At 39.0% G+C, this 24430-nt stretch overlaps 1 protein-coding gene across 5 annotated transcripts in view; it reads left to right on the forward strand.

Annotated features, from left to right (window-relative positions):
* Positions 1-23690, forward strand: part of ATF7IP (activating transcription factor 7 interacting protein) — an 82133-nt gene extending 58443 nt beyond the window's left edge. For 2 of the 5 annotated variants that reach the window (XM_059472231.1, XM_059472233.1), the window contains 5 exons: positions 7960-8038; positions 13436-13615; positions 14492-14677; positions 16848-16960; positions 18347-23690. In XM_059472231.1, the coding sequence (XP_059328214.1) occupies positions 7960-8038; positions 13436-13615; positions 14492-14677; positions 16848-16960; positions 18347-18763 (975 nt within the window). In that variant the 3' untranslated portion in view covers positions 18764-23690. The remainder of the gene's footprint in view (positions 1-7959; positions 8039-13435; positions 13616-14491; positions 14678-16847; positions 16961-18346) is intronic. The other 3 variants (XM_059472232.1, XM_059472234.1, XM_059472235.1) reach the window with 2 other exon arrangements.
* Positions 23691-24430: the final 740 nt, after the last annotated feature.

Here is a 24430-nt window from a genome sequence, read left to right on the forward strand (position 1 = left end):
TTTTGTCTCTGACCATGGGGTTATGCTTGGGCTGTTTAAAATGCCACTAGCTCTCTCTGTGAGGTGGAACCGTTGCCTGAGACTAATTAGAAAACTAAATTATAAAGTTGTTAGCAGAACATCATGTAGCTGAATTGGATGGCTGTTTTAAGGAGCATAGTTAAAGTGAATCCATTCTCATGTGACTTTAAAGTGATTGTCTTTCCTTGCGACTGTATCTGTGTTACTTAAACTACTCCCAACTACTGAGAGCAGTTTTTAATGAGTAAATATACTTGTATATTGTAGGCTCAGATTTGTCATTTGAGGCCAGAAAATTTGGGAGAGATATTAAAACAATCTCACTGATTATGCCATTATTCCACGCATGGATAATAGCTTTTAAAAGCTGCAGAAAACTAATCTGACAAGTATTATAAATGTATTTACTGTTCAATAAGATGGCCAGTATCTGCTCTTTGCACCGAAGAAATGAGAGGGTATATAATATATAGGGGTTAATATAACTGGTTATTCATTTTTTCCTTGTTTGTATTGTTCTTGTTTGGCGGAAAGTTAGCACAGTACCAGTTAAGGGTAAGGGGAATGGAGCAATTGTTTGAATGCAACGCATAAAGTGTCTGTTAAAAGTATTTTTGAGTATTACACAAATATGCAACCCCACTATCAAAACATGTATTGCAGCACTATGAAATTTTGTTTGTGTAAACTTTGATCTTGGCAAACTGCTTCCTTTATTACATTATCATTCTCCTTTTATCTTGGTAAGAGATGACAAATGTGATTGGTACCTGGTTGAGTAGATTATCACGACATCTTTGGAAGGCTGGAATAATTACTTCAATTTTGTGGGAGTCACTGCATTGGAAAAAATAACGGTTGAGGAGTGATAAATTTGACACTGAAACAGTCTGTGGCTGAAATATGCTCAAAAATGTATAAAAAAATAATTTTCACAACTGCTTAAACTGTGCTTGAAGTCTGTAATTTTGTATACAGATGACTCAAAATGAAATACTGACCTTATAGTTATGCATACAAACACGGTATTGCCACCCTCTCTACATGCATTCCATTCCCAAGACATATTTTAACATCACTCCCCATAATTTAAGATTGATTTTGCTATTATATAACGCCTTGGTGCGTCATGTATTATTGTGGTGGTGTGATGCTTCATTAATTGTCTGGTTTGCAACCTCCAGATTTTTTTCTAGTTTGTTACAGTAGAAACTATTAATAAAATTGTCTGCACTGTGTCAGTGTGCCACACATAATCTTCAGAATTTCGGTCTTTACTACCCTGAAACTATTTTTTTACGTTGCAATGTATTTTTTTGTTGTTGCATTTTTTCCCCTTAATTTTTCACTCTTACATACTGAAATGTTTCCTGTATGAAAAGCAGGTGGCATTACAATCAATAACCTTATTTATCTCTTTGTGATGAGCTGAACTGTGGCGTTATATAATACCAAAACTTTTTAAATAATGTATATCATATGTGAATAGAGAAGTGCATATTCAGAACTTCCTTCAAAATTCCAAGTTGTAGCTTTTGGTTTTTCATTTGGTACAATACATGTGCATGTTGTTGAGCTGTTCCATTTGAGCTTTAGAAGTTTCTTTCCCAGTTTTCTACAGTAATTTGCCCATTGACCTGTATGTGCTGTGGTAGTGTAACTTTTTCTGTGGTAAATTTCTCAATTGCAGTTATGGTGGGAGATAACTTCTTTTCTCAATATCATGTCTACCAGTCTGTGCTTTGGTCCCTAAATTGTCTCCTTCCTTACCTGTGTTTTCCTTGTAGTATCAGAATAGAAAAAAATCGTGGGGATGGGTGTCTGTAAAAAAGCTTTCTCTTTCTTTTCAAAATTGCAAATCAACCTAATTTGCAGCAGTAATGATTTGAAAAGGTTGCTGGATAGCAAAGCTAAGGTAATATTCTTTCTCCTACTCCATTGTATTTTCCAACACTGTAGAATGCTCTCTGCAAGTAGAAAAACACATATAATAGTACTAGCCTGTCTGAATGTCCCTGCTTTTCTAGAGGCAGATGAGGGAACTGCTTCAGAACCACTTGGATACCAGAGACAGCCCTTCATTTATTGCAAGGCTGATGCCCCTCTGATTCCCTTTATTAATATATTGTTTTCTAATGTGTGGATTAATTATTTGATATTGCAGTTGATGACATATGGGATATTATGACAGTCTTCCAATAGCAGGAAAAAAGTTTCTAATTATAAAACATTTGCATTGGTTTTACTGACGTTACAATTTATCTTAATTGTAACATCAAGTTCAAGTGACCCTGTATTTATCCATTTTTGACAAGTTCCATGATTTTTATTATCTCTAAGAACCCCTTTTCTGTTATACTTACTGTTTAGATTTCTTTAATATCCACTGGTTTTAGAAAGTCAATGTATAATTACTTTCTTTCTCAAGGAAACTGTATTATTGCTGCTTTTTCCTGGTAATTATTCCCACCAATATATCTTATTTGTCAGTCCATCAATTTCTCAGTACTTTCTTCCATTCTTAAAAAGACTTTAGTGGCTGGGATTGGAAGAAAGCAATTATGTTGTCTGTGCATAAATAGTAGAAAATGCATGAAATTGTGAGCATAGGATAATTTTTACTGATTCTCTTTAGAAAACCCTTAATTGAAGTGTAATTACTAAAATATTAATAGAGATTTTGTGTAATCAAATAAATTAAAGTTTTGTTTCTGGTAGTTTTCATGGTCAAGAAAATCTGGAAATGTTAATTTTAAGCAAAAGTTTTACAGTTAGTAGAACACTTAGAAGTACCAATTTCTAATATGAAGTAGGAAAAATGCACAAATTTGAGTAGTTGCATTCATTTAATGCATACTTTTCATTGTTTTCACTTCCATATGCACTATAAAGCAGTTTCCATGAAACTGATAAAGAGAAATTTAGAAGAGGTTATAATGTCTTATTTCAGGTCTTGACAGGTTTCACTCAGATACTTAAAAGAGAAGAATGTTTACGCTTTCAGTTTTGCCCTTTTTTCTAAGGTCTTTTCAGTTGCTGCTTTCACAAGTTCTGCGCTTGCCATTAAAATACTTTTCCTTCACACATGCCAAGTTGATGCTTGCCTGGGGCATGTGACGCACGAACAGATCATTTCATGTGGGTAAATGCAATAGGTGTGGACATGACTTTGCAGACTGAAGCAGCTGGGGCAGAGGGCCTGCAATTTGACAAGGTTTTCTTTAAAGAACACATTTTTCCAAACAGATCAAGGTTGTAAATGCAAAGGGCCTTCTCCTCTGTGGGCTGTTTCAGGGAAATTACACAACGCTGGGAATATTGAAGTAACTTTGCAGTACATTTGCCCCATCATTCCGTGTTTGTGGTGGTGCAGGCTCAGTTGCTGCATGGCTTATTTTCCTTTCCCCCACTACCTTTCTTCTTCCTCCTGCTTCCTTTTTTCACCTTTGTTTCTGCTCTTAGTTGTACCTGGCCATCTTCACCTTGTGTTTGCCTTTCATCTCCAAGTTGTTACATGTGTTGTCTTGGGCTGGAGTTTGATTTCAGTATGAAATGTTCAGTTACAGGACACATTGCTCTTATGCAAAGCATTTTAATTGCAATTTGAAGTGCACCTACCAGCTGAAGACTAAACATGTGGCCATATTAAAACTGGGAAGTCAAGAAAATATGAAGTCTTGTATTTTTCTTACTTTCTTCCTAAATTTATATTTACATACGTATTTAAAACTCTGGCATTTCAGAGTGGGATTTGTTAGTTTGAATTTTTAATTCCATTTTTAATTCACTTTTCTCATTCCGCTGTTTTGTGTTAAAAGTGTTACACTGCTGACAGCCATATGAAAGGAAAGATATTTAAACAAGGGCAGCTCAGATACAGTTGTGATTAACTGGATGGTTCAGTCCATGATGCTGTTACTTCCAGGCTATACAAGCTTTGCTCGCCTGCTGAGATAACACAGGTCCAAAATGACAATGTAAATTACAGTATTTTGGAGGATTTCTACTTACTTGAAATTTAAAGGCACATACATTAAGATACATGAGCTGTAAAAGTATGGAAAAGTGGGTTTGGTAGTTTATATTTCTTTTAAATCTCAATGTAGACCTTTTTTGCTAGATTACTAGAAATTGCCTAGATGCTGTGTTAAACAATCTGTTTTAAGTGCAGCTTCTGTTTGGTCTGGAGACAGGTGCACTGGTTCCGACAAAGGATTGACAGGTGGTCTGTGGGGTTGTGATTTTATTCACTTTCGTTGGGTTTGTTTGGTTTTGTGTTTATTTGTAACTGTGACATTTTAAATATATACTGATCAATTTATGATGTGGTTGTTTTGTTTCTGTTTCAGTTTATTTGTATTCTAAGGTGTGTGAATCCTTTGTTACTAAGTCTTGCTAGGCAGTATATAAACCAAACCATCAGGCAAATGTTTGAGGTTCTCATTAATGGTTTCCATTATTTCACTATATGGCTGCACTGATAGAAAAGTGTTAAGATGGCATCATCTGTTCTTCTGCTGAGATCAGCTGAAGCAGTTTCATGTTGCTGGCTTCCTGTGCTTGGAGATAGCTAAAAAGTGATAGCACACCACAATGCTTTGACTAGACTTTTCTGCTTTACCAGTTTCTACCCAAATGCTTGCTGAAATCTAATATTAGGAGCTGAAAGACTTGTTCTCTTGTTTCAGTTTTTGACACATATGGAAGTGTTGTTTATATATGACTGAAAGTCCAGTGCCAGGCTTCCTCTTGACTTCATCAGGGCTGCAAGCATTCTGAAGTTGTCTTCTAATTTTGCTCAGAGCAGTACGTCTGAATCTCCATTTCTTATGTCTAACATGGCAATCTTGTCCAAAGAATCCCATTCCCTCCTTTTTATGGAAGAAAAGAGCAGTTGTTTCTCTGTAGTTTTTCCTCAGACATAGTTCTGTTGTAAACTGGAGTTGCCACAAGTCCTTGTACTATAAAAAATTTCCCTGAGAGAATTTCTGGGTGAAATAGTCACAATACTAAAAAAGGGTGGTTTTATTTTCTAGTTTGGTTGGGCACAGGGTTTTCTGAAAACTATTACTTGCATTTCACAGAGATGATGCTCTGGGGTTAAATTTGTAGCTCTTAACCATTCTGGTGGTGTCAGTACTCCAGAAACATCTGGATAAGGTGATAAAGTTGCTCTCTGAGATCATGGAGATGCTTAATTTCACCATGGGGAAGTAGTGTGGACCAGTCCTCTAACACCAGATTGCTAGTTCTTCCTGGATTTCCTTTTCATTCTCAAATGAAATCTTGAATTTGAGATACCTACAAGCATCTGAAAACTGTCAGCACGATGGGTTATAGAAATGGATGCTCCTTCTCCTCCTTATGAGTGTAGGTGGATGCTGCAAATAGTCAAAATGCTGACCTTTATGGCAGGCATAATGAGCAGTCTCTTTTGTTTGGGGATGCCCTGCCTACACCATGCTCCTCTAGGTAGGAAACACAATGTTCAGCCTTTGGTTTCTCAAGTTTCCTTAAGATTTTCCCTAAATTTCATTTGAGGGAAATGCATGGTTGGTGAAGTAGGGGAATCTGGCTGGGGACTTCATGGTGTGCTGTGTATAGAGTACAGCATCTGCTGGGGGTAGCTGGAATGGGTGTCTCAGAACCAGGACTGGGGTTATTGCACAGAGCTCTGCCCAAAGGCTGCCCTGCAGATCTGCAGCTTCTGGGCTGGGCTGCAGAAAGAGCCTGACTGCTTCTGCATAGCTCCTGTTGAGGAGATTGCTGTCCAGGGTGATTTAATAAAAAGCCTTGAATAGTGGAGCTGGCCTAGAGAAGGTCTTTCTTCCTGAGAATTGCACATATGAGACCTTGTTGGCTGAGTTGATTTAATAAGTCTGTTTAACTAAGGCTTATTCAGGATTTGGGCCTTCCAGACCTATTAAAATAAAGAAATGCATGCTGTGACACTTGCTGACTTGGAAATTCAAAGAACTTTCTCACTGACACAGTCAAGTGGGGCTTCAAAACAGTTAGCTGCCATACAGAGTATTTTTGTAAGGATTTTGATTTCCTTGCAGAGGAAGAATTGAAAGGAAGTTACTTCAGACTAATGTATTTTTCAGTGGGAAGAAATAGCTTGATATTCAGTTTTCTTCTTTCTGTAGTTCCTTTTAAATCTCCCTCTCCATTTATCAATCTGCTTTCTCCTGGCAGAGGGAGCCATGGTTCAAAATACACATTGGTGGCTGGGAAGATCATCCAGTTGGAATGAAATTCCTCTTGACTTTATGCTAATCAATTTATCATTGATTATTTTAATGTGCCTTTTTCTTAAGCTTCAAGTTAAATCAGCTCATCATACTAAGAAACCTGAAGCTAGAAAGTATTTTAAATAGCAACCACTCAACAGAAGAATTATGTTATGTTAATAACTCTGAAATATGTTTCTCTATGTATTGGAAAGATAAATCCCTATAGAGATCTCTTCTACCACCTGTGAATATAAGTAGTTAGATATTTTGTACTTTAATTTGGTATTGTGTTTTATTAGCAGAATTTCATCAGTGGCAGCATCAGTACTTAAGACAAAAAGAAATCAGGTTGTAATCATGGATAATATAGAGAAATGTCAGGCACTCCAGATTCACTGACTGATAATTCAAGCAGCTTCTACTTGCATTTAGTAATCATAAGATGCCTCTTTTTGCCTCTCCTCAGAGCCTTGCCTGTGTGAGGATTGCCTTTAGGACTTCCTTAAATGCCTGTTTTTTTCTAAATGAAAGGTCATAGAGCAGATAATCTCAATGCTTAGGCTTTGTGCATCTGTCACCATCTGACTGCACAGAAAAATCTCTAATATTCCTAGGGTGTATCATGTCAGCATTTGTACAGACCATGTGGGTGTGATAACTTATACTTTTTCCCATGTTAATTGCTCAGAGATATTTGATAATTATGGTGCTTTTGTAACTCCTTGTCTGTCCTAAGGAAACTTGTTTAATCCATAAATGTGTAGCAGTTCAGTCCAAGAATAAGTGATAATCTCTCCACAGAACAAGAAGAAACATCAACTACTTTTTGTAGCAAGTTTAAGGAAGTAGAAACTTATATAATCATGATTGTTTTCTAGAAAGTGTCTTTAAAATCACAGAAATATATAAGACCTCCCCCATATTTTTCTCATCGCCTAAGGGAAAATGTTAGGGATCTCTAGAGTCTGACCAGCCATGGGACAGCAATTGATCTACAAGATAAATCTTGTTTGATGGTCTTCTAGGGTTTTTTGTTAAAACATATAACCTGGGCAATAGCTTAAAAGAATTCTTTATGCTCTCTAAAGGGAAGATTAAAAATAGATTTGTATGTAGAATAATAAATGCTAAAGTTTTTCATAATGGGTGAGAACACAATAATAAAATTACTGAGTACAATTGGAGTTTTCTGATGATTTTTGATGTGTTTCGTAAGCATACAAGTTCCAGGGTAGTTCCCTTTTTCCTAATATGAAATCAGTGTCTTCATAAGTACATAGGCAAAGCTGTCTCAAGATAAGTAATGCATTGTCCTGATGACTGCTCTGTCAAAGTTATGCAGAGGAAAGGACAGGTTATAACCAGAATAAAATGTTAGGAGTCATAGTTGAAATATACTTTATACCAGCAAATTGTTATGCATTTACCTGTAAAACAGCAATGTGCTACTATTCATCAGGGGTTTTTACTCCTTACAAAGCTGAAAATACTTTAATACTTGTTTCTGCAATACAGTCATTTGGTTATGGCTCATTTTTCAAGTCCTGGGATATTTGTCTGAAATTACCTTCTCTTGATCATTTCATCGGTTCCTTTCTAATAAGTATCAGTTCTGAGATCTCTCCTGAATGTACAATGTGTCCCTTTTCCACCTGTGTTCCCTGGATCTGCTTTTGCAAAACGAAGGAGTTTTGTCTTTCAGAGCGGGAAGTTCACAGGAAGTGAATCAGGAGGTGTCATTGATCTTACACTGGATGAAGAGGATGACAGCTGCTCTCAAGGTAGGTGAAAAATACTTTCCTAGCTGCAGGGATAGTTGAGCTACAAGTGTTATTTCATCCTTTGAATGTCAGAAAGGAATCAACTTCTGTTTCTGCTTAGTGTATTCTTTTCTTTGGTGTTTCAGTTAGATAGGACTCCTGTTCAAGAAATTATGTTAGATATTAAAGAAAAGGAATTTTGCTTACAGTCTTAAGGATTTTTACTATTCTTTTTTTTAAGCATTAGGGCTATCTGTGCATACGTACCTCAGGCTTGGGGAGTAATTTGAGATGTTTGAGTTCTTGATGAACTTTTCAAAAGCTCTTCTAGATGTATTTATTTTTTCTGTTTACTGATTATAATTAAAGGCCTTTTAATTCTACAGTTGATATTTAGGCATTAGAGTACTACAACTTCTAATCTTTTGTTTAACTAACACTTTATGTGCAAGAGTTTAAAGACCAAATGCAAACTATTGTTTGCTTTAGGACTGTATGCCAAGAGCAGAGTAAATATAGTCATGCTCTTGTGTACTTTGGCAGTTTCAATGCACTTCATCATTTAAAAGAACACATTTCTTTTTATATAAATCTTGTGTAAATGTAGGCCAGTCTAATTATAGTTAGCATTGGATTAGCGAAGAATGGTAGTACTTACAGAAGTAATGAGTCTCTACTTAAGGCCATGTGCTGTGCTGTCATTTCCATTGGAAAAAATCATATTTCTACTACTGGAGGTAAAATTTTCATTCTGTTTGGCCTCTAAATGCATGTCCCTGTGCTATATTCTGAAGTCCAGCCACCATGAAGTTTGATTCCTCTGGACAAACTTGATAGTTATTTCTCTAGCTTGTGCATTCAAGTTCTACACAAACATTCTTAATAGCTTGACTTGCTTTGCATTTGTATTACACAAATGTAGAAAATCATTTTGGCATGTGGTAGCATTTCTTCTAGTGAGAAATCGTAGAGTTATAGAATGGTTTGGGTTGGAAAGGATCTTTAAGGTGATTTCATTCCAACCCCCCCTGCCATGGGCAGGGACACCTCCCATTAGCCCGTGTTGCTCAAAGCCCCATCCAGCCTGGCCTTCAACAGTTCCATGTGATGTTATCACCAAAAAGGGAGTGTGTGAGGTACACAAGTATTAGGGAGGCATGATGCAATTCAGATTGCTGACTGTCTGCTTTTCACAGTGAATTGAGTATGAGCCGACACTGTGTTCTCATTTCAATTTAAGTATTCCCCCAAACTGACACTGGTGGAACCACAGCTGAAATAGGGTGTCCAGTTCTGGCTCCCTTTTCTTCAAGCTCAGAAGAGTTGTGGTAGCACTGGAGAGGCGCCCACTGATGGTGTCAGGATGGTGAAGGCCTGGAGTGCATGATCTGAGAGCTAAGCAAGAGACAATGTCAGGGCAGCCTGCAGCTCCTTGGAGGATAGTTACAAAAATGACAGAGCACAACTCTCTTCAGCAGTGCCATGTGATTAAGGAACTGTGACCATGAACTACAAGTTCAGGAATGAGGAGGAAAGAAATCAACATAGTACTGCACAGAGGGATGGTAGAAACTGTCCTATTGAATGTTTTTGAGATTTAGCAGGGCAAAACCACAGATCATTTGAATAAATTGCTATTGGCAATCCAGCTTCAACGAGAAATTGGACTACACAGCCACCAGAGGTCCTTTTCAGCCAGGAGTTTGACTTGACAAGCTGAGTGGCAGAATAGCTGAGGCAAACAAGTTTTTATCACTGTCATCTCTTCTGAGGGTTAGTTCTGAAAAAGATAAAAAGGTGGTTACCTTAAGACTGTGCAAGCCTGTCAGACAAGGTTAACCTCCCCAGTCCTATTTAATATTTTGTAAAAGACACCCAGCAGATAGATTAAAATGGATTTGGGATATATTTTAAAGTAACATGTCACAGTATTGTAATATATTTCAGCTAATATTTTTCTATCTTAAAAGTTTCTGAAAATAACATTTTTTCTTCCTAATTGCATTAAGTAGATGCTCACCTCACAATTGCCACAAAAGATCAATACCACAGTTACACATACAATTAATTGTAAGGCTGCTTCTGTAGGTAGGAGTGCTACAGAGTTGTAGCTCCATTGCAGCTTAATTCTTCCTCAGTTTCTTTGTTGGGGCTTGAGCCAGTATCTTAAAAATTTATCCAGTGGGATATTCTGAGATTCTTTCCCCTTAATGTCAGGTCTTAGAATACTGTCCTTCCATTAGGAGGAAGGTTAGTGGAGTACTTTTGTGCTGGGTTAGCTCCCCTGTGTCTCTTCCCTGTAAAGCAGAAGCTGACAGTCTGAAGCCAATGCCGATTAGTTGATGTTTAGAATTTGTGTGAGAAGTCAGTGGTTTTTAATATGTACTGTTAGAAACATAGGAAACCCTAATAAAAGCTTGAGTTTCACCCTGCAGTGAGAACACAGCACTAGGATTTTGGAGCAAGTTTCTCAGGAATGTGTTCTGATAAAAACTTCAAGGTTAAACAGAGGAAGAGTACAGTTGTAAGAGCTTTTGCATGATCATAAGCATCTGTATACCTTTGGCCAAGTATTTTTTCCACTGAAGTTCATTTACAGCAAATGTGGAGCAGGTTTTATTTTCTCCCAGATTTACACAACCTCAGGATAGAAAATACTTTCATCATTATGGTGTTTCCTGCAGGAATATTAGCTCAATACTAATTCAAATTCAAGATCAACACTTACATAGTGTTGTTGGGAACATCAGTTCCTGATTGTCTTTTACAGCATTGTAACCCACATAAAAAAGTAAGCCTAATGCTGCTACTTGTAAAAGGTATGTGAATAGATCTTATTATCTGCTAATATCTAATATCATCTTCTGATTTGTGCAAAAATTATGAATGAAGAGGGTGTGTAATTTTTGAGAAACCATGTTAAGAGTAATCTAGATGCTTTTCTGTCTGCAAGTATCTTGCATGCAATACTTGCACTTTGGACCTTGCTAGCCTTTTTATAAAAGGATCATCAAATTATTTTGTATTAATATTGAAACAATTATTAGATTTAGCCTAAAGTGGGTCTGTAGTCTAAGAAAGATTCCTAAATGTACTCTTAAAACAGCTATGTTCTGCTTTTTCATTATTTTGTAAGAAGATTATTATATACATAATCAGTGTTTTATTTTATAAGGTGTTTTATCTAGTTAACAAATCTGTAGTTCTCTGGATAATTTTTTTCTTATTCTTGAGCATGCCTGTGGCATGCTTGGTGTTCTGTAATGCACCTATACCAGTTATGAACCAGAACACTGTTCAAAACTCCTTTGTGCTATAACTGCAGTGTTGTAGACTGTTTCTGGCATGGAAATTAGTCCCTCTACTGATTTGTGTGTTAGAGTAGGAGTTTTGCTTACACCTGCAGTAGTAACAGTTTCCATTTTATGCTTATTTCCATAAATCATACTTTTCTGTGTCCTCTAGGTCCAAGGTTGTTGTGAATATGGTGCTGTGTACCTGTGTACATTTAGTATTGGAAACTGTTCCATAATGACTTCTAACCTTAGTCCTGTGCTTACTATGTACCCAGTCTTCCTCACTTTTTTTTTTTTTTTTTTTGCTTAAATAGCCTTTGCCTCTTTTATTTCCATTTATTTAATGAAGTCTAGTTAGTTATCTGTCATCATTTCCTGTGGGTGGTGCAATGCTGACCTAGTTTCCAGTCACTGGAATGTCATCAGGGCTCTTCTTGATTTGTCAAGGGTAAATGAACTTGCTCAGTGTGAAATCAAAAACAAAAGCAAAACTGGAAAAGCCCTCTTGTTTGTCCAGACTGTCGTCTTTCCTTGAACCACATTTACAGCAGTAGGCTTGTAAAGGTGTTGTTGCACTGTAAGTACATCTTGTAAGTCATGAGTAAGAAGGCACTCACATCACTGAAATTACTCAGTGGTAGTTGAGATGTGCAGCAGTCTCTAAATATTTGAAGTAAAAACAGATGTGTATACATGTCTGTAGGAATCTCTTTGGAGTCAATAGTTTATTGAACAGTGGATTCAGTGAAGTAGCTTGGCTGTTGAGTCTACTGAAAAACAATATGGGCTGCAATTCATACTGTGTTTTATTCTTGAGGTCTTGAATTTGGGGATATGGTCTGGGGGTGACTATGCTGGTGCAGGGTTGATGGTTGGACTAGATGATCTTTAAGGCCTCTTCCAACCTTGATGATTCTGTGATTCTGTAATTATGTCTCATAGAATCATAGAGCAGTTTGTGAAGGGTACTGCTACTTCAAGCTGTTAGCAGCTAGTGTTAAACACAGCTCAGGGAGACCATCCAAATAGTCTTAAACTGCCAGAAACCCCAACACTGAGCTATGGTGGCATTAACCCTCTTCTTAATGCTTTCAAATCTAGCTGGTATACTTAGTTGAACATTTTAAATGTGGTCCTCACTATATTACTCTATTTTCTCAAGAGTAAAATGAGTATTTACATATTGTCATCTTTATATTCTATGCTCTTTTACTAAATTAGTGGCTGATGTATGTACAGTTTTATTAGTGGAGAATCCTTTTGAGTATCAGTCCTTAAAATCTACTCTTTTATCTTGTGGTGTTGAGTTCTTCAGGGGTGAGTGCCTGCTCTGCCCATTACTACTTTAATGTCCAGATGAAAGCTTCTCAATTTTTCTTAGTTCAACTTGTGCAAAGTCGTGATTACATACAGATTTGCACTCTAATTAATGTTTTATATAGTCACAAATAAACTAAAGAAGGAAAAAGTATTGCAGTAGTAAGCTACAGATACACGCAATATTTGTCAGTATCACAAGTCAGTAAGTCATGTTGAGGAGGGTGACAATGTGATAAAACAAATTTTCTTTTTAAAATTTTCTGTAAATAATAAAGCAATTTCCCCCTTTTTAAGTAAATACTGTGAAAATTCAAAATAGCAACAAGAAGACTAACAGACCAAAAAAAGAAAAGAGTCAGCAAATAAAAAAGATGTAAACATCAAAGGTAGACAAGATTTATTTAGGGAACAAAATTTGAGTACTGCAGTGTTCAGGCCTTTAAAGGTTTTAGGATTTGCTTTTAGTAACAACTTTTAAAGACTTTGGCAAAGTGTTCCCTTGAATTCAGGTTTCCAAATTGCTCTGAAATATGCAGACTTCATGATAATAGAATAAAACATTGTAGAGTGTGTCTGGGCAGGGGAAATTGCAGGGATGAAAGTAAGAAGATTTAAATGAGTTTTCTGCAGATTTGTTTGCATAAGCAAAAAAGGTCAGAGAAATGTCATGCTTCGAATATCCTCACCAGTCTGTAAATGGGAGAGGGAGGAAAGGATTGTAAAACTCCGTGGTGCTTGGAACTGTGAATCAGAAATAAAAATTTCTGTTTGCTATTGCCTGTATCTTTTGTTTCTTTTAAAGCAGATGGCAAGAAGCAGAAGCAGAACCAGAGCCAGGCACCTGTGCCAGGACTGAGCATACCTACCCAGCCCTTGACTCGACCGCTGCAGCCTTTGCCACCTTTGCAGCCAAGCCCTGTGCAGCAGCCAGGTGTGCCAACAAGTGGCCCTTCCCAGACCACCATCCATGTGTTACCAACAGGTAACTTCATTTGACATCACTGAGTGAGTGCAGTGGCTGCTTTTTTCCTTGAATTAGACTGCTGTGTGCTCTACATTTTGCTAATCTTTTAAAGTGAATATGCAGAATGTTTGAGTCACTTCATAATCTTTCATTCTAGTCGGTTTCCCATAGCATTTTTTCTTTTAAACTGATAAAGGGGAAGGATAGTTCTATTGATTTGAAAAGAATTCAGGATCAATTTTATTTATGGAGAGGAAAAAATCCTGCTAAGGATAGTCATGGAAGTTATTAAATATACTACTGTTGGTAAAAGTGAAGGAGAAGAAACCTGTACCTTCTTTAAGTAACGGGGGAAAAAACATTATCAGCATCACTCTTGTGTCTGTCCATTGGCAGTTAATTCTTTTGGCAGAGGGAATGGCAAGGCTGACATTGAAGTTCTAGCCCTAGTTAAATATTACTTTGCAGTGTGATTATGTTTTCCCCTGTCTAAAGAAACATAGATCCTCTTTTTTTTCTTTCTTTTATTCTTTTTCTGTATGTGATTGATGAAGATTAGTTGGCATTAGAATTCCCTTATGATTACTGTGTTCTGCAGACTCCTTGATGGATTTTATATTCTTCCACTGTCCTTACACGCAAGACCTTTGCAGGGAGTGGGGGAGATATTATATTTATCTTTTCTGTTAGGAAGCTGTATATATATTGACTTTAATATTTCAGTAAAATACCGTTTAGGCTGTTTTCGCTTCTCTTGCAGTACCCAAAGCAGACACAGTTGTTATTTGACATGGCTCAGATGAGTCAGTTTTCCAAAGGACATGTGTACTCTGGAATAGGCATATGGCTTTGACTCATGGAATTCAGATTTAGGGTGTGCTCTCTGTTTTTCAGCGTCGACAGCGGTGAATGTAACTCATCGGCCCGTGGCTCCAGCTAATCCCAAGCTTCCTATCCCAAGAACCCCTGCCAACCATCAGGTGGTCTATACCACTATTCCTGCCCCACCAGCCCAGAATCCTGTAAGAGGAGCTGTCATGACCAGCCCGGGCTTAAGGCCAGTCACCCCACAGACTGGAGGTAAGGGATGATTCCTTCCATGTGCTTCTTACCATGACACAGCATGGTACGTTCTACCTCATGGATGTGGCATTTATGTTTTTGATTTGGATGTGTTGTTTGGTCTTTTTGCAATACGGGTATTAGTTAGAGAGTTTAGGGGTTTTTTCCCAGTTTATAGAATTTAGAAAATTCTCGAGCGACTAAGAAATTCTATTTGCAGCTATGTGAATGAGGAGAAATTGGAGTTAAGTCATCCCAGGCACTAGCTCTGCCAGTTAAGTATCTGTGGTTGACACACCCCATACTTTACAAGGCAGTGGAAGGTAATATGACAAGCATCACTGTAGAAAATGATGTTTGATTTCCTGTCTAAAAGGTATATTTCTGTCAGGCATCCTAGTGTAATTCCTTAGCAATCTCTGATGTCCTGTGCTCAGCAAATTTCTTTCCTTTCTCAAGGCCTCAAGAGATGAAATTTCTCACCAGATGTATCAGAAATTGATATATGCTTGAGTTTCTTAGAAATGTTGGCAAGTTCCCCTTGACTTTGCAAATGCATAAGTGATACCTTCTCCTAGCAATAAACTCATTTTCTGAAATGAGTAATAGATGTCAAAAATAAAGAACTTAAATGATATTTTGTTACAAAGTGGTGGATTTTAACTGGTTTTTTTGGCTTCCCAGAATTTCTACACTATGGTTGTTTTAACACCTTTATGTTTAACATAAATTTCCCGGTTTTATGAGTATGTGTCTACCTTTGTGATGTCCTGGTAGTAATGCTGCTACTGATGTATATTGATTTGTGTTATCATTGCAACAGCCTTTAGTGCCAGTAGCAGATGCTTCTTGAGTAAGAGCACTGCTGCACTTTGTCTTTGAAAAATTGATTGTGACAACCCATCCAAAGTGTTTTGCAAATTGCAGTTTTGTACTTCTGCCTCAAGTGAATAGTATCCATACCTAGAAGTGATGCTGTGTTTGTATCTTATATCTTATTAAGGCATTTCTGACCATCTTCAGATGGTTGTAGTTTCCTGGGACAGAGGTACAGTCATACTAAACCAGTGTATCTTACCAGGTTCTCACAGAGAAATAGCCAGCTCAGGTTACAGCTTAAACCACAGGAGTTCACACAAGCTTCATCAGCTTCTTAGAGAGACTCCAATAAGAAAAAGATATAAAGCACCTGCCCAGTGTTTAGCACTTTATAATTAAAGCATTAAGATTTAGCACTGAGCTCCCTGCTTTGCACTCACAGATTACACAGATTTCTGACCCTCATTCCCTATGGATTGTAGTTTGATGTGTGTTTATGAAGAAAAGAAATTGCCATACAATAACTGTGGTTTCCTGATAATGTGTTGCTTTGTGAGCTTGTCTTCTGGAGTATTAGAATGCTTCAGTCTTACACAAGTGTAGAACTAGGGTATCGTAGAGATTGCCTGAAATCTTGTATTTCTCAACAGAAATGGAGGGATAACCCAGGCAGTCCATAACAATGAGCAAAGGCTTTGAGTTCACAGAACATAAATGTTCCATCAGTGAATAGATAGTGTTTTTTAAGATAATTAGATGTGGTATAAAATGAATGAAAATTTGGTAGCTTGCAAGAGTTTTGGCTATTATTTACAAGGCTGTAAAACAGTCTAGTTTATTCCTGCCAGGCAGCTTAGTTTGCTGTGGGAATGACTGAAAACGGTGATGCCTGTGAGTAGTGTCCATCGTGGAGTTTGTTCTGGGAGGGAGAACAAGCTTCTTGGACAGTGACTTAGCTTTTTTGCTTTCAGTGTCATCCACAGCACAGCCTTCTGAGTGAATAACATTGTGCTGCAGCAGCATTTCTCTTTTCCTTTCTGAATCCCAAAATGATGTAATTGTTCTTTTCATACTTAAGCTCCCTGTATCTCCCACGCTTCTCCTCCTCACCCATTTCTTTCATGCTACAAAGTGCTAAAACAACATTCTGTCCCCTCTGCAAACACAAGCGCTCACTCTGTCTCACTTTTACAGCTTCAGGGGATGGGAGGTGACTTTGTTGTTACACAGTGCTTCATCAGTCTGCTGGCAGCTGTAGGAGTCTGTCTGAAATTTGGCTTCATGCAGCAGAACCAAGGAGTTGGTCTTCCAGTGTTCTGTTTAGCCGCCTGTAAGTATTGAATGCTCATGTTCGTTGTGCTCCTTGCAGGTGTGACCGTGCGGATGCCTCAGACGACCTACGTGGTGAACAACGGGCTGGCTCTGGGCTCGGGAGCGCCTCAGCTCACGGTGCACCACCGACCACCGCCGCAAGCGCACACCGTGAGTGGGGCTCTCCAGCCACCTCCTCCAATGTACAGCCTTGTCTCTGCACTGGCACTCTCAGGCTGCTCTTAGTGTGAGCTGCAGAGCACTCAAATGCCTTGTTGACACTCCACAGCCAATTCTGGGCATGGCACCACCCAGTCACCTACAGCCTGCCCAGAATGATAAAAGCTGTGCAATCTGTTAGCTCACCCTGGCCTTCTCCAAATTACCAGGAGAACATACTGAAAATTAGTGCATGAGTTGTCTGCAGGTGACTCATGGAGTCAAGCGTACAGAAAAACTGCCAGTAAAATGTGTTGTCATGGTTTGGCTATGAATTGGGTGGCCACTTTTTAGTACAGCTCTTTGCAAAACTGAGTTAGGAGAACAAGGTGCAGACCAAATCTCCAAGGTTGCCAACTCCCAAACTCCAGAGGTTTTTAGTCAGTGTTGAGGGTGATCACTTCTGCATCACCTAAATCCCTTTTTGGTTAGAATTTGAGAATTTTCTCTAACACATTTAATTTCATTTCAACTACATTGCCTGTACACCCAGTGTTGGGCGGTCACATTACTTACAGTGTCCTGAAATGGTAAATATATTGTCAAGAAGGTGGCTTACCATCCTTTCAGTCTAGACATAATCAACTCAGTGCACTTTTCCATGATAAATAATGAGAATAAAGGAAGCAAATATCACACAGAACACTTAAGATGCCAAAAACTACCCCAGATTACAACCTGAAAGATCTCAGGCTTGAAGCATGGTAACCACATTCCTAAATTCATCTTAACTAATATAAATGAGGGACCTAGGACTATTTTTGCAGTATAAAAAAGAAGTATCACTGGAAAGACACATTTGTGCCCTAATTTCAAAATTTTCTGGAAAGTGTGGCTGAGCTTTTGTCATCAATTTAAAGTGATAGAATCTATGTGTCATCATTACCCTGTCTTCCTTTTGTGACTGAATATCTGTCTGTAGAAGAGAGGATGAGTTGTCAGCTTAATGCCCTGTCTGGTAATGTGGGAACAGCAGCTCAAATGTAGATTGGTTCAAAGTCACTGTGAACCTGCTTGCCCAGTCCTGGTAAAGGGCACGGTGTTGAGTTCATCCCCCCTGGCTGGGAAGTAAAGAAGATACAGGGAAATTATTGTGGCAATGTCATTCGCACAACTAGGGATTTAAATATGAATAATGTAAAAATTTATGGCATCCTTGCTCCCACCCCTTCTCATCATTTGCAGCTGCTGCCTTGCCTGTGCACACAGGACTGAGAGTTCTGATGGCTGGGTGACTGCAGGCTCATTTGCTTCCAGTTACCTGGGGAATGATGAATTAAAGGCTCCTTCCATTGCTGTATATTCTGACTTTTCCCTTATTGCTCTTGTGCTGCTTAGGAGCCACCACGCCCCATACATCCTGCTCCACTTCCAGAGGCGCCACAGCCACCACGTCTGCCCCCCGAAGCCGCCAACACTTCTCCACCTCAAAAGCCACAGCTGAAGCTGGCCCGGGTACAGAGCCAGAATGGGATTGTGCTGTCGTGGAGCGTGATGGAGGTGGACCGGAGCTGTGCCACCGTGGACAGTTACCACCTGTATGCCTACCACGAGGACCCCAGCGCCACCATGGCCTCACAGTGGAAGAAGATAGGGGAGGTGAAGGCGCTGCCGCTGCCCATGGCGTGCACCCTGACTCAGTTCGTGTCTGGCAGCAAATACTACTTTGCAGTCCGGGCTAAGGATGTCTATGGACGCTTTGGACCCTTCTGTGACCCCCAGTCCACAGATGTGATCTCTTCCCCGAGCAGTTAAACTAGAGATCTTTGGACCCTTGAAACCTGTCCTGCTATCAAGAATTACCCCAGTTCTGGGAGGAGTTGATCCCATGCATGTAATTCACCTTTAAATCCACTCTGCAGGATTATTTTAGACAGTTGTGTGATACACTACATGCACTCAGAACCAACAGAAAAATAAAGTCTGACCTGCAGCAAGAGAGCCTGTTTTTTCTAAATAGTTCATGCCATTGGCCATTTGAAAATTTTGGTTTTCCTTCCATGACAGGTGTTCCACCTAGATACCTACTATCCTTTATTGAAGAGCATCCTGAATGCCTGGGGTTCTGCTTCAGAATGGAAACAAAATAGTAAATTGCAGTTTGTCTGAAGTAAAACATATACATCTGTAATGTCTGTTGAGACACCAACACAAGGGCAAAAAAGATCTGCCTCTTGCCCCCCCCAGCATTCTGTGACATAACATGAAGGGTGATTCAAGGTCTCACTTTTTGTACTGGAGGCTTGAGTGGTCTGGTCTTACCTTACAAACTGTAATAAGCTCTCTGAGGGGAGGGAAGGGAACTTGAGTCTGGCCAGGAACCCATGTAAATTTGGAGGTGGTGGAGAAGAAAGAATAATCAACCCACAACCTCCTACCTCTTATAAGTAAGAATGCTCCTCTATTTTCACTATCCTCCCCTACTCACCCTGGGAGCATTCCCAGATCTGAAACTGGATTGTAAAGTCTCCGTTCACACCTTGATAGTTCTGGCAATGTCTCTGTTCCTCCCCTCATACATCCAGCCCTATTTTTTAGATTTATTTTGTGCCTTAAAGAATAATTTCAGAAATAAAATGTAGCCAGATACCTTGTGGTGTTCTTTTATTTGCTTGGAGTTATTTTTCCTTTTACCCTTCTAGTCTTTTATCAGTGCTTCTCATTTTCCAGGCCTGCAGTGATTGCTGTTTATGTAAAGACAAGAAAGTGTAACATCTGCTGATTGTGAATTTGTTCTTATCTGCAGTATCACTCAACCCTTTCCTTACTGAGTAGTTGTTTTTGTCCTGTCAAGAATATTGAGTATACAGACATTATTTTCCACCAGAGCCTTTCCTGGTTCTTTTGGGAAAGCTGCAATTCAGCCAAAGAAGAAACCCCTGTGGTGCAGTGCTATGAAAGCTTCTGCCTGTTTGCACTCGTTTGGATGTTCAGTGAGTACAAAAGGAGGAGCTGCTTCCCCGTGTGCGTCTCTCTCCCATCATCTGCCTGCCTCTGCAGAAAGCAGATGTAGCCAAGGGGGTTTTAGAAACTGTTTTAGACACTGGCCTGAACCTTGTGAGTGATTGCAAATGTTAATAGATGCTTTCATGATGTTTCTGAGCTGAGAAAAGAAATTGGTGCATCTCCCCTGCTGTCATTGACTTGTTAAACTTGCTTTTTGCAGAACACAATTGTAACACACCTCGACAAGAAAGTAGATGTGAGGATTGAATTTTGGCAATTTTCAGTTGCATTCCTACCCTGTAGAACTAAACAATGGGTTTAGAGGGGAAAGATTTTTTTTAATCTACTTCACCATATAGCAAAGCTGCAGACTATGACATTTTGTCATTTCAGTGCTCTCTTTCTCAAAACCAGCATGGTGAAGTGTGAAGCAAGATTGAAAAAGTATCACAGAAGTTAAATCCTCAAACAGGGCTGAAATATTCTAAGAGATGATGGGTTCTGTAGCTGTGGGTCCTTTGTTTAGAACCTTTACAATGAAAAAAGGGCAATGTAGACGTCTATCTGATTTAATGCACTACTTCATGTAGCTGGGAGTGCCACTTCTCTCAGGTGAGTTATGGATATTCTCTGTATGAAAACTTGCATTTAAAAGTTAATTTTGGCAAGCAAAACTTCTGGCTTAATCCAAGTATCCTCAGAGAAGGTTCACACTGTATATGAACAATGTGTAACCTTTCCTTTGATCTGCAGTTGTCCCTGTATTTTCTGGTGCTATTATCAAAAGCTCCTTGAATTTTTCTGTGTTTAAGTAAATATTCTGTTTGCTTATTTTAAGGAATAATTACTAAATAATGCATTTAGATTGTTTGTGGAAGTAGACTAAATTATGATCCTTATAAAGACGGTTCTGTAATAGAGATTAGAACAGTTATTTCCAGCTGATGGCTGTCAAGTCCTTGCGCAATTTTTTGTTAATGTGTCTTTGAGGTGGTACCAAAGAGCCTTTGGCTGTATTAGTAGTATGAAGTTTTACAGTTTGAAAGTTGAAATAAACATGAGGATACAACCTATTTATTTATTTAGTTAGTTATGATTCCAGCCCAAACGATAAGTGAGCTTTGTTATAGTTTGAGCTTCCATTTAGATATCCCTTGTTAGGTTTGTCTCCTTTGGGATAGGCAGGGGGTGAAAGTCCTGCATTAAAGTATTTTCTTTCCTCCAGTGGAGATATTAATAGGGATGGTGTGTCATTCCATTTGGAGGTTTTGTGGGCTGCATCATTAGAGAAAGAAGATTCATACTTACTTACTAAAGATTTAGTTCTTTACTGAACTGACTGTAAAAACTGGCTTCTGTCTTACCAGATCCATTTCTGGCCTGTATGGCAGCAGTTCTGGGTTTTTGGCAGGATTTTGTGAGACACTTCGTTGACCAAAGACATTGCAGCTCTGGCATGAATGATCACTTCCCTGTTGTTCCATCCCAGCAGGGCTGTTAAAGGTCGAGTTTCAGTATCTTGAGCAAGTACTGGTGGAGAAATGTGTGATAAAGCACACCTTGACTTTGAGTTGGTGTGGAGACCTCCAAGAGAGCTGGTCCCTAAATCACTGATGCCCAAAGAGAAAACTATCCCAGTTTTGTGCAGTCACTGTGGAGCAGATCTCTGCAGTGAGTCGCTAACAAACACGAGTAGAGCTTAATTCCTTACCTCATGGCAGTTTTTCCCATGTAGTCGAATGGCTGATGGTTTTATTATCCTTTACCTCCCAGAATGCTTAAAACTATTGAGAAGCTTTCTGCTAGCAACAATCAATCAGAAACAATTTGTTTCTTTTATAGACTTTATTTGAAAGTATAACCAAAATATTTGGCAACATTCAGTACAGGTCTGTTAATACTGTGCTTCTAGACTGGTCTCTTCTTTAATGAAAAGTATCAATCACTGAAGCCTTCCAATAATCCACTTTTAAATATGCTAAAAATTTCTATATGGTTTTTAAGTGGAATTGTTGAGTTTGGTTTCTTCTCTGCACTTAATGCAAATTTTTCCATCTTTCAATAGCTTGGTATAAAGTTGTTCCTGACTCTGTGTCTGAATTCTGTGAGTCTGTGTTTCGCTGCTGCCTCTGGGCACATGACATTTCAGCAGTACTGCCTTGGACTGAGTTGCCCATGTTTTAGCAAATACTGCACTGACTACAGTGGTGTTTCCCATCCTCATTTACTTTTGGGTGTGCTTTAGGTTTGAATTGTTTTCTCTGTGTGTGATACAAGATGTCCAAGTTGAAAGGAATTTGAGTTAGTTCCTCTACTTGGAGAGTAGCCCTGCTGTGGAGTGCTGGTGGCAAAATGGCATTCTGCATTTCTCCTAGTTACAGCTTCACTGGCCTGTTTTATTGCAGTATGGCTAAAAAACTATTGGATACAAAAACTTAAATGCTAGGAGGGGACAGACTGCAGACTGCATCAGTACTGTCTCCAGTGACAACTTCAGAAAACACAAGGATGCAGATCTCTCAGCCTGTAATTAATTTCCATGCTCTGAGCACCTTCCCCTATGCATTGGTCTGACGTTGCTCCTTGGAATTGTTTGTGCTGCCCTTGGCCATGTTAGGTCACTGAGCACAAGCACTGACACCCATTCCCAAGGCTTTTAGCACAAGGCTGGAAACACTCATGGTGTTCTCCCTGTAAAATTAAGAGGTCTTACCCTGCTTCCATTGAAAACAAAGACAAAACCTCTCAGTCTTCACTGGGACCATGACTCAGCTCAATAGTAGGATCTGAACATCATTTTGTACTGTAACAGAAATAACCACTTCAGCTCTTCCTTGATGCTGTTAGTCTTAAATGTACAGTAAATAAAACCAATATTATATAAAGGGATGGGTCACGTCTGTTCCTGCTCCCAAGACAGCCATTCCCCAGGATGAGTATTGTATACACTGTACAAAATCAAGCTGTGATTCTGCCTTCTTCCACACCCTTTGAGTATTCTCCTTTTGTGAAAAATATCTATGCAGATATTTTAAATAGAAGCTTGATATATTAAATATATATTTTTTTAATTCGTTGATTTGGGTAGGGGTGGGCATTGTATGAAAACACTGGAGGGAGAAGAAATTAAACGACACTAAGCCAGGCCTGCCATGCAAATCTGTTCCCTTCCAAACACCTTCTGAGAGGAGAAGGAAAAAAATAAGGTTAGCTAGGAGAAAACAAATCAATGAATTTTCCTTTTCATCCCTTTTAAGTTAAAAAGGCATCTTTCTTTCTCATTGTCATTATGCAGGCTGAGCATTCTTTTCTTCTTTTATATACATATGCCTATATATATGTACAGATGTGTGTATATAAATACACACACACATATATATATTTGTACTGCTGTCTTAAACTAATAGGGTGTAGCTGTAAATAAAATTGCTGAGTAGTAGTTGTTCAGGGATTCCTGTTCAGCTTTAGTAATTTATTGGATATCAGAAGTCAAATGTGCAAAATCCTTTGCTGGAAAATTCCAAATCTGATTTCTTGTTTTGTTTTGCAGCTGGACTTGTAAATACAAAAGAAAAAATGTAGGACTGATTTAATGTCCACTTTAAACTGGGCAGTTGCCAGCTTTCCCCATTTTTGTATGTACTGTAGATTAGTGTGTGTCTGTGTTAACTGTTAGTGGGGTTTTGTCTGACAAGCCTGGAATTTATACTTTGAAATAAAACTACTGGGTTTTTAACAGTTTGAGTCATTTGTGCTTAGTTCCTGACACCACAGGAGGCAGCTCTCAAAAAAGAGCCCAAAGCCTGCTCCTCCTCTCCAGAGGTGTTGCCACCTTGCTCAACCAACATTGAGCAGCAAGGCTTTGGCTCGTGGTCATTCCCAGGAAGTCACTGCATGGTGCTGCCCTCACAGAAGCAAAAAACCAAAGCAATGCTGTAACTTCTGCCAAGTTGCCGTTCGTGCACTTCTGCAAGGCATGGACAGAGAGAATAAAGTGACCTGCACCCCAGAGTTGCCCTAGATGAACTCAGGAATGGAAATCCAGTTGCTGGTGCTGCTCTCCTTGCCCTCCAAGATGCCAGGTTTGACCACCAAAGCAATGGTCATTCTTCCAGCAACAGGCTTTCGTCAAAGTACTGGAGTTTTTCAGAGCACCCTTCAAGCATGAAGGCCCACTCACCTGGCCAGGAAGCAGCTGCTGTGCACAGAACAAAGTGCATCTCTCAGGGTTATGAAATCAGGATTAATAAATTATAAATAAATAATTAATTAAAACATGTGCAGGCATCATGAAGGGCTCTGCCCCCCCAGCCAGCTGCCTCAAGGGTAGAAGCCAGGAGCAGCACCATGACAGATGATGTGCAACTCATTTGGGACCAATAAACAACTGGACTAGAAGGCAGTATGGGAAAATCTGCCTCTTGAACACAACTCTGCTGCCACACTGCAGAGAACTCAGAGTACTTAAAACATGGA

The sequence above is a fragment of the Ammospiza nelsoni genome, chromosome 5 (genome assembly GCF_027579445.1).
Source record: "Ammospiza nelsoni isolate bAmmNel1 chromosome 5, bAmmNel1.pri, whole genome shotgun sequence".
NCBI lineage: Eukaryota > Metazoa > Chordata > Aves > Passeriformes > Passerellidae > Ammospiza > Ammospiza nelsoni.